We start from the raw sequence: 13569 nt of genomic DNA on the forward strand, positions 1-13569 counted from the left end.
CTTGGGTGACAGAGCGAGACTCCGTCTCAAAAAAATAAAATAAATAAATAAAAGTGAGTTCGGCGGGGTGCGGTGGCTCATGACTGTAATCACAGCACTTTGGGAAGCTGAGGCGGGCGGACCACCTGTCAGGAGTTTGAGACCAGCCTGACCAACATGGTGAAACCCCATCTCTACTAAAAATACAAAAATTGGTTGGGCATGGTGGCATGTGCCTGTAATCTCAGCTACTAGAGAGGCTGAGGGACGAGAATCGCTTGAACCCAGGAGTCAAGGGTTGCAGTGAGCCAAAATTGTACCACTGCACTCCAGCCTAGGCGACAGCAAAACTGTCTCAAATAAATAAATAAAAGTAAGTTCATGGCCGGGTGTGGTGGCTCACACCTGTAATCCCAGCACTTTGGGAGGCCGAGGTGGGCAGATCAACTGAGGTCAGGAGTTCGAGACCAGCCTGGCCAACATATGGTGAAACCCCGTCTCTACTAAAAATACAAAGAAATTAGCCAGGCATGGTGGCGAGCGCCTTTAATCCCAGCTACTCGGGAGGCTGAGGCAGGAGAATCGCTTAAACCTGGGAGGCAGAGGTTGCAGTGAGCCAAGATCGCGCCATGGCACTCCAGCCTGGGCAACAAGAGTGAAACTCCGTCTCAAAAAAATTAAAATAAAAGTGGGTTCATATTACTGGCTCACAAATCAGACATTGGGTACCTTTGCAATCATATAATGTACTGCTTTTGAAAATGTCTGGCTGGTCTCCAACCAGGCCTATAAATGGGCTGGCTGAGCCAGGCCCTATGAGGGCCCACTCTCTTCAGGAATACTGAGACATTACAAATGCACCTGTACTTTCCAGTTGTATGAATAGGTGCTTTCCAGTTTTATTTCTCCCACCCATACATCTGTGGTAACTGAAAAATCATTTTAACCATAGTGATATTTGACAGCAAATTGTCATCACAGATAAAGATGTAAGTATATTTTCAAACACACTGCTAATTAAATTGCTTTATCTGTCTAAACTTGGGCCTCGTGCTAGTCATGTCCAGTGTTCCTACCCTCTTCTTCGAATGAGTTGCCTTGTGTTTCATGACCTTGTTTTTGTTCGTTACAGTGTGAGCCACTGCCCCATGTTGTGTTGATGCCGGTCTGCCATGCTAGCCTGTCTACCAGGGCCAGGTGACCTGTCCTTTCAGCTTCTTTCTCACACGCAGATGAACACTGGACTTCAGAAATGTAAGTAATCTGGATCCTAGGGAGCATGTGTGATTCTTTGTTTTTGTCTCTACATTTGGGCTGTCCCTGAAGCACATCTGGGGTACACTGACCTTGAATTTTGACACCTTTCTTTTTTTTTTTTTTTTAAGACGAAGTCTTGCTCTTGCCACCCAGGCTGGAGTGCAATGATGCGATCTTGATCGGCTCACTGCAACCTCTCCCTCCCGGGTCAAGCAATTCTCTTGCCTCAGCCTCCTGAGTAGCTGGGATTACAAGTGCCCACCACCATGCCTAGCTAATTTTCTATTTTTAGTAGAGATAGGGTTTCACCATGTTGGCCAGGCTGGTCTCAAACTCCTGATCTCAGGTGGTCCCCCTAACTTGGCCTCCCAAAGTGCTGGGATTACAGGTGTGAGCCGCTGTGTCCAGCCATTAGAGGTCTGCTTAAATTCTGTAATTCCTCAATGTATCTCAATTTTAATTGTTGCTGATAGCTTTCTGTTGAACAACAAAACTATAAAGAGCTTCAGAGGAAAGATATATATATATATATCACCCTTGTAAAAGGTGTTTCAGTTTGAACCTTCATGGGGAATTGAATGAAAACTCACAGTCCAGATTACTTACTGTATCTCTGAAATAAACTATTTATGCTGTTCTCTTGTTTTGAACTCTCTTAGTAGTCGACCATGGAAACAGACAGTTCCCTTTGGCTTTGCTGCCTGCCTTCTGAGTCAGTGTGAATTTAGTTCGCAGGAAGTCAGGGAGCTTTTGCCCTCGGAAGAGATGGAGAGCTAGCTTTCTCAGTCTCTCTGGGCATTTTCCTGCTAATACACTTCCCAGAAGATTGAGCCTTTGAAAACTGTTAGATTCTTGTCTTAACTTTCTGGAATTGGGGTTTTATACTTCATATTTTCCCAGACTCCTTACTACCTTCTCTCCCTGTAATACATGATCTGCAAGGAAAATATTCTATTCTTGGCACATTACCATGTATAGTATCTTCAGGTGTAAAAACAGCCCTAAATTTGGAATAGACTTTCCATTCAGAGCACAAAGGGGAAATCAGTGAGGTGGCTACGCTTCCCTTTGATAGAAAAGGTGCTTCAGCACCTTAACTGAACCCCTTATGACAGGGGTTAACAAACTTTTTATGTAAAGCCCAGAGAGCCAATAATTTAAGCTTTGTGGGCCATGTGGTCTCTGTTGCATCTACTCAACTCTGGCGTTGTGTAGGGCAAAGGCAGCCACAGACAATAAACAAATGAGGGTGTCTGTGTTCCAATGAAACTTTTTTACAAAAAAACAGCAACTGGACCAGGCACGCAGGCTGTCATTTGCCAGCCCCTGCCCTGTGAGATCATCATCAGAAGTTAAAAATGGTCCAGCCTTTGGACTTCATTTCTTTGAGGGAGCATGAGACTCAGAGCCTGGCTAGTTCTGGAATTTGGCCAGCGAATCCAGCTCTATGTAATAACAGCTGAAGGTGGTAGTCCTCCTTCTACAGTTGCCTGACACAATAAGGCAAGCTCTGCTATAGCTTTCTCAACCCAGCCTTTATCTTAATAAGTGATGATTGGGTGATGAAGGTGTTATGTTATACTCTCTGGTCATCCACATCAGCATCCTAACTGCATTATGCCTATTTCTGGGCTTCTGGGGACACAACTGGAGAGGGAACGTACTTAGAGGCATGCAATAAGATGACAAAGGGAAGCTTGCTTTGTTCTGGGTTCCTTAACGCACTCTGACAGCTTTACCCAAAGATGTGATATCAAGGGAAAAGCCATTTGGAGGACAGGCAAATTGGCAGCTTTATCTTGGTGTTCACTTTATTTTATTATTTATTTATTTATTTTTTAGATAGAGTTTTGCTCTTGTTGCCTAGGCTGGAGTGCAATGGCGTGATCTTGGCTCAACGCAACCTCCGCCTCCTGGGTTCAAGCGATTCTCTACCTCAGCCTCCTGAGTAGCGGGGATTACAGGCATGCACCACCACGCCCAGCTAATTTTGTATTTTCAGTAGAGACAGGATTTCTTCATGTTGGTCAGGCTGGTCTCGAACTCCCGACTTCAGGTGATCCGCCCATCTCAGCCTCTCAAAGTGCTGGGATTACAGGCGTGAGCCACCACACCCAGCCCACTTTATTTTATTTTATTATTTTGAGGCAGACTTTTGCTCTCGTCGCCCAGGCTGGAGTGCAGTGGCACAATCTCGGCCCACTGCAACCTCTGCCTCCCAAGTTCAAGTGATTCTCCCGCCTCAGTCTCGAGTAGTGGGATTACAGGCATGCGCCACCACGCCCGTCTAATTTTGTATTTTTAGTAGAGACGGGGTTTCTCCATGTTGGTCAGGCTGGTCTTGAGCTCCCAACCTCAGGTAATCCGCCCACCTCGGCCTCCCAAAGTGCTGGGATTACAGGCGTGAGCCACCATGCCTGGCCCTTTTTTTTTTTTTTGAGATGGAGTCTCCCTCTGTCGCCCAGACTGGAGTGCAGTGGCGCAATCTCGGTTCACTGCAACCTCCATCTCCCGGGTTCAAGCAGTTCTCCTGCCTCAGTCTCTCGAGTAGCTCAGATTACAGGCATGCGCCACCGGAAATCTTTTCTTTCTTAATCCTAAACCTCTGCTCTGTATTTCTCCTTCTCAGGATCACAATATAGTAGTGGCTCTGTAAATATTTACTGTTTGAATGGCTGATAAAAGGTCCTTGGTCCTTAAACCATCTTTAGATAACAACTTTGACCTCCTTCCATGGCAGAGCACTGGGGCTCCGGGGACAAATGCCAAAATTACCTTCTTTCACTGCTTCTTTATATGCATATCTGCCCCCTAGTGGAGGGGTCTGGAAATGGCAGATTGACCCAATGACTGGATAAACTCATAGAAATAATAGCTAACATTTGTCAAGTTGCTACCATGTGCCAGGCACTATATTGAATATTTTCACATATGTTCTCACTCATTCCTCAAAAATTCCATATGGAAGACTCTCTTGCCTTTGTCACAAGGATAAGGTATAGAGGGTTTGTCACTTGCCAATGCCACATGACTGTCCTGTGACTGGCCCATCCTCAGCTCAGACTCCGAAATCTGTGTTTGAACACATTGCCTGTGCCTCTCTGCCTGCAGATAGAGGTTCCTGTTGCCTATGCCACCTGTGCCCTCTGACCTTCAAAATAGAAGGATGAACAGAGAGGTCTCCATTGGGAGGACTGAATTTCAGGCAGAAAATTGCCTCCAGTCCATCCTGGAATAGACAGCAGTGCTTTCTGTTACATTTAACTCTCAGGCTGAAGGCCAGGTTGTCCTGCAGTTGGGACTTCCTTAGTCAGTTTTCTTTGTGTTGCCTGTGGTCAGACTCAGCCACATCTGCTATCCTTGAATAGTAACTATTGACCATCATAGTTCCTGTTCACATAGCATTTTCATTGAAATGAAAATGCTCATTTAGTGAAAATGTTCATTGACTCTCTCGATCTTAGTAATTCTGTGAAGTAGGAGAGCAGAATTCATCCCTGTTGATAATTGAGGAATGACAGGCTCTCAGTATGGGCAAATGATGAAGCTAGTACTTGAATACAGGTTTCTCTAACCCTTTACAAACTACAGACTTCCTATTCCCTACATTGTCTATGTCTCTATTAATGACACTATTGGTATAAGCTATTTAAGTAAGTCGCTTACAAAGCTGTGGTATCTGTGTTGGCTGTGTAGTTACGGAAATACATTACAGAAGAAAATAAGTAGGGTGCTTGTGTGGGGGCTGTGATAAGTGTTGAGAAAACTTTTTTTTTTTTTTGAGATGGAGTCTTACTCTGTCACCCAGGTTGGAGTGCAGTGGTGCGATCTTGGCTCACTGCAACCCCCACCTCCCGGGTTTAAGCAATTCCCTGCCTCAGCCTCCCGAGTAGCTGGGATTACAGGTGCCTGCCACCATGCCTGGCTAATTTTTTGTATTTTTTTAGTAGAGACGGGGTTTCTCCATCTTGGCCAGGCTGGTCTTGAACTCCTGACCTCGTGATCCACCTACCTCGGCCTCCCAAAGTGCTGGGATTACAGGCATGAGCCACCATGCCCCGCTGAGAAAACTTTTTTTTTTTTTTTTTTTCAGGCTGGAAGTGCAGTGGTGCAATCTTGGCTCACTGCAACCTCCACCTGCCAGGTTCAAGCAATTCTCCTGCCTCAGCTTCCCAAGTAGCTGGGACTACAGGTGCGCTCCACCATCCCTGGCTAATTTTTTGTATTTTTAGTAGAGACAGTGTTTCACCATGCGGGGCAGGCTGGTCTCGAACTCCTGACCTCATGATCCACCCGCCTCGGCCTCCCAAAGTGCCGGGGGATTACAGGCGTGAGCCACGGTGCCCAGCAGAAAACTTTTTTTTTTTTTTTTTGAGAGTTAGGCTTGTCTGGTATGTGAGGTAGATGGTACTGTATTCCCAGAATGATACCCCTTTTTTGTTCAATACACTGTACTCATCTTTGGGGTTCTTCCTTAACAAAGCTACTGTAACCTTGTGGCCCACCCTCCCTACCCTCATTTCACTTTATTTCTGAATCCTTTGACAGCCCTCTTCACCGCTGTCAGTATCAGTGGAGGCTGGACAAAGAAAACTAATCAATGTGGATTGTGTCCCCTAACATACTCCTGAATGAGGTCAAGCTTCCCCCTTGCCTCTGCTAGAAAAAAACCTCAGAGTTGGTACTAACTTGGAACAAAGGGACTCTTCTATTCATCAAGGTACTATACAACTTGGGATTTCAAGGAGAGAAGCCCACCAGCATGGAGGTGGGCTAGGTTTAAAGCACTGTGCTAGGAGTATTATATGAGATTATGACCAATAAGACACATAGGTACAGTGATTGGCCAAGGCAGCTTCTATTGGAGTTCTGATGTCTTGAGTTTAGGGACTTTCTCTCAATCAGTGATCCTAGACTTTTTTGCCAGTATTTGAAAGCACAGACCTGTTTTGGGGGGTGGGGATGCCTGGCCCTTTTTGCCCAGATCTGCTTGTGAGCATGGGCCCAAATCTCTCTGCCCCTCCTGACTTGAGCTTTTTTTTCCTGCTTCCCAGAGCAGGAGTTGCTAACCAGCATTATCACCAAACAAAGGTAGCTGTACCCATTTTCCTTCTAATGCTCATTAGCCTACCTTTGTTCTAGGTGATGCCCAGTGACGTGACTTTGAATAGGGTCTCCTTTGGGCCAAGGCCACCTGAGGCCACAAGCTGGGCATTCAGTCAGATTAGTCGTTGGCCTATCCTCCTGCCTTTTACAAGAGGAGGAAGTAAGGAGAGAGTCAGCTAGCTGAGCCTGGGCTTCCTGCCAAGCCAATTCTGCTTTGGGCAGTCTGTGTACTCATTCAGCAAGCATTTATTAGGCACCTTTTGTGTATACTCAGGGGAGACCCTGCCTCAGAGACGGAGAGAGTAGAGCAGAGCCCCGTTGCAGGAGCTTGGCATCCTTAAAGAGCCCTTGTTCTCAGAACCTTTTCCTTTTTGACTGGAAGCCGGACATCCGCTGAGCCCCCTGATGGGAGGCAACAGGAGATGGGAACAAAGAGACTGTTAACATTAATGAGGCACACCAAGTGGGCATTTCCGCAGTCTCCAAAGGAAGGCAGGTTTTTCCTCTTTCTTTTTGGAAAATGACAGCTGACATGGACCAAATACAGACTATTTTTGGCTCTCAGGACTGAAAGGACTGAAAGATGCTCTGAATCCTTTCTTCTCAATTCCCTCCCTGCTGCCCTGTTATTATTATCTTCCTTCTCAAGCAAATAAATAAAGCCTTTGATCCTCACCCAGTCAGGCATAGAGTAAACTGTAAACAAAAGTGAACTTGTGACATGGGGAAGGGGAGAGATGTTGGCAGCTTATTCCTCTGCTCCTGAAAGGAAGCATTCTATCTACTCTTCCAGGGTGCCCACCCAGTGGGCAAAGCCCCCCAGCTGCCAAGATGCAAGGGAAAGCTGATCTCTCATTGGTCCCTGCAGACTGAAGAGTCGTAGCTCTGGGCACCCTCTAGACTGAAGGGCCACCATGGCCTTGACAAGGAGCTTTGCTTAGAACCTACCCCCAAGCCACATGGGCTGGTAGAGTTCCAGACCCTGCATTTCCCTCCTTTTTTTTTTTTTTTTTTTTTTCTTTTTCTGAGACGGAGTCTTGCTCTGTCGCCCAGGCTGGAGTGCAACGGTGCAATGTCAGCTCACTGCAACCTCCGCCTCCTGGGTTCAAGCAATTCTCCTGCCTCAGCCTCCCAAGTAGCTAGGATTACAGGTGCCTGCCATCACACCTGGCTAACTTCTTGTATTTTTAGTAGAGACGGGGTTTTGCCATGTTGTCCAGGCTGGTCTTGAACTCCTGACCTCAGGTGATCCACCCACCTTGGCCTCCCAAAATGCTGGGATTTACAAGCGTAAGCCATGGCACCCAGTGACCCTGCATTTCTATGTAGGGGGAGAACTCTCGGTCTCCTCTCTGAGAATTGACCAAATTCTGGTTCTCCAAGATATGAGACTTCGAAAGATGCTTTGCTGTTCTGATCTCTACTTACCTCATTTATAAAATGTAAATGATGATAGTGCCTGCTTCTAGAGCAATAGTGAAGATTCATTGAGATAGCCTGTCACCTGGCAGAAGGCCTGGCCCACTATAAGCACTTACTGAACATTAGCAGTGCTTGTTAATGTGAAGACTGAAGCTGGGTCTCGAATGAAGGCTACAGATGACAATCTAGTCACTTCCCCACCCCACCCCAGGCCCTCAAAAGGGGGAATCTAGAAGGGCTGGTTGCCTTGGCACTGATGAGCTCCCTCTCCCTCTTTGCTCTCCTTCCCATTCTCTCTCTCTAGGGGACACTACACAGAAAATGAGAACTGCTCACTATCCTACCCCAGCCGAATTGGATGCGTATGCTAAGAAGGTCGCAAACAACCCACTGACTATAAAAATCTTCCCCAACAGTGTGAAGGTTCCCCAGCGGAAACACGTTCGTCGTACTGTGAACGGCCTCGACACATCAGCCCAGCGCTACAGCCCCTACCCGACACAGGCTGCCACCAAGGCAGGCCTGCTTGCCATTGTCAAAGTGCCAGCCAAAAGCATACTCAAGGACTTTGACGGCACCCGAGCCCGGTTGCTCCCTGAGGCCATCATGAACCCCCCAGTGGCACCCTATGCTACTGTGGCACCCAGCACTTTAGCCCACCCCCAGGCCCAGGCTCTGGCCCGCCAGCAGGCCCTGCAGCATGCACAGACCCTGGCCCATGCCCCTCCCCAGACGCTGCAGCACCCTCAGGGTATCCCGCCACCCCAGGCACTGTCCCACCCTCAGAGCCTCCAGCAGCCTCAGGGCCTGGGCCACCCTCAGCCCATGGCCCAAACCCAGGGCTTGGTCCACCCTCAGGCCCTGGCTCACCAGGGTCTCCAGCACCCCCACAATCCCTTGCTGCATGGAGGCCGGAAGATGCCAGACTCAGATGCCCCCCCGAATGTGACCGTGTCTACCTCAACTATCCCCCTTTCAATGGCGGCCACTCTGCAGCACAGCCAGCCCCCGGACCTGAGTAGCATCGTGCACCAGATCAACCAGTTTTGCCAGACGAGGGCAGGCATCAGCACTACCTCAGTGTGTGAGGGCCAGATCGCCAACCCCAGCCCCATTAGTCGCAGTCTGCTCATCAATGCAAGCACCCGGGTGTCGACCCACAGCGTCCCCACACCAATGCCTTCATGTGTGGTCAATCCCATGGAGCACACCCATGCGGCCACCGCCGCGTTGCCTGCTGCAGGTCCTGTCAACCTGCCCACAGGCATCTCTCGCGTCCCCACTGGCTACCCTAGCGACCTCAAGCCAGTCACCTGGAACCAGCACCAGCTGGCCCACCTACAGCAGATGTGCAGCGAGGCTAGTGGGACGCCAGCCCCTGGCCTGACAGGCAAGCATGCGGCAGGACGCGAGTTGGCAGGGCCTGGCTTTGTGGGCAAGGCCCCTGCCTACCCGCAGGAACTCTGCCTGGCGCAGTCCTTCCATCTGAAGCCACCCCTGGAAAAGCCGACCCCATCCCCACCAGTCAACGGCATGGCAGCCCCATTGGCCTACCCCAATGGTCACTACTTCCAACCCCTGTGGAACAACATTCTGCCCACTCCCAATAGCGACAGCTCGGGGTCTCAGGACCTCGCCATGCCGTTCCACGGTGGGCAGCCCACAGGTGCACCCCTCGACTGTGCGGCAGCTCCCGGGGCCCACTACCGAGCAGGGACCGGGGGCGGTCCAGTGGCAAGCCAGAACAGCTTGATGCAAACAGTGGATTACCTAAGTGGGGATTTCCAACAGGCCTGCTTCCGAGAACAGAGCCTGGCCATGCTGAGCAAGGCCCACCGAGCCCCTGGCAACCGAGCCCCCGATCCCACAGAGAGTCGAAGTCTTCATATTCAGCACCCAGGGTATAGATAGGTAGCCCTGCTGCCCTCCACGTGCAACACATCATACATCACCCTCCTAGGTTTAGTCTTTTAAGTAACTGGATAGTTTCAAAGTTTCACTGCTCCAGTGTGATCATTCTTAGATGTCTAAGGGAATTTGGTGGGATCTAAGTGGGGACAGAAGGGGTCCTCTCATCCTCCCCTTCAGCAACTTTTGGTTTTATGTTAGAACCTAACCCCAAGCCCAGGCTTTTCTCTCCACTGACTGCCTGTCAGCTAGTCTCTCCACCTTGGCCTTTTCCAGCCAGCTCCCACCCATCTTTTCTTGAATTTTTTCCTGTTTCCCTTAGGACGACTGAGGTGTGGGCTGAGGGAATGCCCTAGTTGAGGTAGTATAGGTGCTCAGGCTCCTAATCCACACCTCTACCTGTTGCTACCCCCCTTCCCCTCCCCCCAGGACTAAGGAGCAAGATTTCCCAGGTGCTCTGAAAGCTAATTACTTACTCATGGAAAGATCTCATATCAAAGCTGACCCAGTCTTCATATCCTTCAAGTTCCTTTCCATTCCTCAAGGCTTTGTTTTTTGTCTATATTGATCCCACAGCCACTGCACTTGCCCTCGCCACACTTGATCTCAAGGGCATCTTGGAAGTATTTGACCATTTCTTGAGATACAGGGGAAAAACGTCTTTGTATTGGCATCTTGGTTCCGGACTCCCCTTTCCAAACCTAGAAAAATACAGTGACTTCAGCATACCCAAGATCCCTTTCTCACTGTTGCCTGTCCCCTAACTCACCTGCCCATAGCCCCTATCCTTTCCCCCTCAACAAAAACAAAATCTACCTTACTTGAGGAATTAGGTAGGTAAGGAATGATCACATTGGAGTTTGGGATTAAAAACACCAAAAAAAAAAAAAATGCATTTGGTTCTCTCTACACTGGCTAAGAATATTGCTCTACACTGTAAGTTTTAAATGTTACGTTTCTGTATGAATGTAGTGTGGGTTTGAGTAGCATTGTGTGTGAGTGGCCCCACAGGTACATTCACCCTCTAGTGCAGCCCCTCAGTTTAATGAAGGAAAAAAAACAAACACAAAGCCTTAAGCTCTTTGAATACTTCCTTTACCAAATGAGCATGGTTCTAACACCTGGAGATGGGCCTACATTGGCAACAGCCCCTCCTGCCCTCTGTCCATTCTTAGAGCATACCTTCATCCACTCCATGCTCAGCACGTCTCATCCCAAGCGACAATTAGTTGGCTAGAAACACTTCTGTAATTTTAAACTTAGATTGTTTTGTTATAAGTTTTTGCACCATTCTGTTAAAGATGCAGAATTGGGCTTTTTTATTTTTTACAGATGAAATAAGCCCTTACCTTTCCTTTTGTCTCTGGGGAATGTCAGCTGATGGTTCTTACTTAAGGTTTTGCATTTTGTTCACTATCCACTTCTGTTCGTTACCCAGAAGTTCTCTAGTGATCTGAAGCAATGTGACTGAAGACCAGTTTTAAGTTATGTGTTGGCAAGTTGCCTTATATTTAAAAGGAAAAAAAAAAAAAAAGCCTGATTGTGTTATGCCAAATGATAGCAACATGAAGTCCTAATTTATTGTTACCAATTGTTTTCCTGCCGTCTGTGAACACTGTTACCTCCCTGTCCTGATCCCCCAGGAGCACCTGCAGCTTCTGACTCAATGCCTTCTCCCAAGGTGTTGGCCGCCATCTCACCCAGGGCCCTCTTCCAGTTCCTGCTTTTCTGAGTCAGATTTAAAGAGCACCACTGTCTTCCCCCTATCCCTTGCTTGATCTCCAAAGCAGATATTTTTGCTGTATTTTTTTTTTCCTCCCCAATACCTCTCCCTGAAAGGTGAGCTGCCATTTTAGGAAATTGGACCAGACACCAACTTGGGGGCTTTAAGTCAAACAACCTCAAACCCATCTCTTCCTGTGTAGGGGTGCAAGCCTCTGAAGCTCTCACTCCCACCCCTAGTCTGCATGGAAAATGTACTGTGATCCCCCTGCCCCCAACTGCCCTCGCCTTTGGTGTGAGATGTTCCTTCTTTCGGAGTTCAGCCTGAGTCCCTCTCTCCTCTGCCAGCCAACCCCCAGCCAGCAATAAGGGTCCAAGCCAGGGCCTCCTCTCCACACTCCCTGTCTCCATCCTACACTATCCTAGGGAATACCTGGATTCCCCACTCTATCCACATACTGTAGCATTCATTCTCCATCTCTCTCACCTCACCTGTGGTGGTTTATGGGTGTGATGGGGTTTTTAAGATTATTATAAACCAGTAAAAATAAGAAAACCTCGCTTTCTGACCTTGTTCTGTTCGTTTAGTGCTGTGAATGTTTGAGGTAATTTTTTCTTACAACAGTTTCTAACATACCTCACTTAGTAGGAGTAAGGGGGACTATATGCATTCCACCCAGAAGCCGCCTCCAAATCTATTATTTAAGGCCAGGTGTTATGGTGATTGTAGACAGTTCTTCAATGAAACCCTGGAGACAGGGTACCCGGCTGACAGGCCCTCTCCCTGGGCAGGGCTGCTGTGGGCTTACTGTGAAGTTTGAGGATAAGTGTGGTTTGCTGTCCCTCACCGGAGGCCCAAAAGTTCCTGCCACTTGCACTCCAAGGGCCATAAGTCATTAAGAAATGGGGATCTGGTGGTTTTGTTTGAGGTGAAGTCTCACTCTGTCCCAGGCTGGAGTCCAATGGCACGATCTTGGCTCGCTGCAACCTCCACTTCCCAGGTTCAAGCGATTCTCCTGTCTCAGCCTCGTGAGTAGCTGGGATTACAGTTGCCTGCCACCACGCCCAGCTAATTTTTTGTATATTAGTAGAGATGGGGTTTCACCGTGTTGGCCAGACTGGTCTCAAACTCCCAACCTCAAGTGATCCACCTGCCTCGGCCTCCCAAAGTGCTGAGATTACAGGCGTGAGCCACCATGCCCAGCCAAGAAATGGGGATTTGTTAATAACCCAACCTAAAACTTCAAACCTGCCTTCTCCCACTTCCAACACTTTGGAAATTCTGAGGGCCTCTGACAGAGGTGAAGGTGATAGGCACTGTTATCTGCAATGTAACTGGCTCCTCTTGGTGATTACAGTTTTCTTATGTTGAATTTTGGATAACTTTATTTTTTTTGTCTGCAGAGGAAAAAAATAAAATAAGTGATTGCGGCCGGGCACAGTGGCTCATGCCCGTAATCCCAGCACTTTGGAAGGCCAAAGCAGGTGGATCATCTGAGGTCAGGAGTTCAAGACCAACCTGACAGGCCGGGCGCGGTGGCTCATGCCTGTAATCCCAGCACTTTGGGAGGCCGAGGCGGGCGGATCACAAGGTCAGGAGATCGAGACCATCCTGGCTAACACAGTGAAACCCCGACTCTACTAAAAAATACAAAAAATTAGCCGGGCGAGGTGGCGGGCGCCTGTAGTCCCAGCTACTCGGGAGGCTGAGGCAGGAGAATGGTGTGAACCCCGGGGGGGTGGAGCCTGCAGTGAGCCGAGATGGCGCCACTGCACTCCAGCCTGGGCGACAGCAAGACTCTGTCTCAAAAAAAAAAAAAAAAGACCAACCTGACAAACATGGGAAAACCCAGTCTCTACAAACAATACAAAAATTAGCAGGCCAGGCACAGTGGCTCACGCCTGTAATCCCAGCACTTTGGGAGGCCGAGGTGGGTGGATCACGAGGTCAGGAGATCGAGACCACGGTGAAACCCCGTTTACTAAAAATACAAAAAATTAGCCAGGCGCGGTGGTGGGCGCCTGTAGTCCCAGCTACTCCGGAGGCTGAGACAGGAGAATGGCGTGAACCCGGGAGGCGGAGCTTGCAGTGAGCCAAGATCACGCCACTGCACTCCAGCCTGGACAACAGAGCGAGACTCCAGAGACTCCGTCTCAAAAAAAAAAAAAAAAAAA

At 48.6% G+C, this 13569-nt stretch overlaps 1 protein-coding gene across 6 annotated transcripts in view; it reads left to right on the forward strand.

The window, feature by feature from the left end:
• FAM222B (family with sequence similarity 222 member B) overlaps window positions 1-10563 on the forward strand; it is a 57616-nt gene extending 47053 nt beyond the window's left edge. For 5 of the 6 annotated variants that reach the window (XM_032163168.2, XM_058445753.1, XM_058445752.1 and 2 more), the window contains exons 2-3: window positions 1112-1233; window positions 8069-10563. In XM_032163168.2, the coding sequence (XP_032019059.1) occupies window positions 1152-1233; window positions 8069-9675 (1689 nt within the window). In that variant the 5' untranslated portion in view covers window positions 1112-1151 and the 3' untranslated portion in view covers window positions 9676-10563. Of the gene's footprint in view, window positions 1-1111; window positions 1234-8068 lie in introns of those variants that run through there. The other variant, XM_032163169.2, reaches the window with a different exon arrangement.
• The last annotated feature ends 3006 nt before the right edge of the window (window positions 10564-13569 follow it).

The sequence above is a fragment of the Hylobates moloch genome, unplaced genomic scaffold (assembly GCF_009828535.3).
Source record: "Hylobates moloch isolate HMO894 unplaced genomic scaffold, HMol_V3 SCAFFOLD_10, whole genome shotgun sequence".
Taxonomy (NCBI): domain Eukaryota; kingdom Metazoa; phylum Chordata; class Mammalia; order Primates; family Hylobatidae; genus Hylobates; species Hylobates moloch.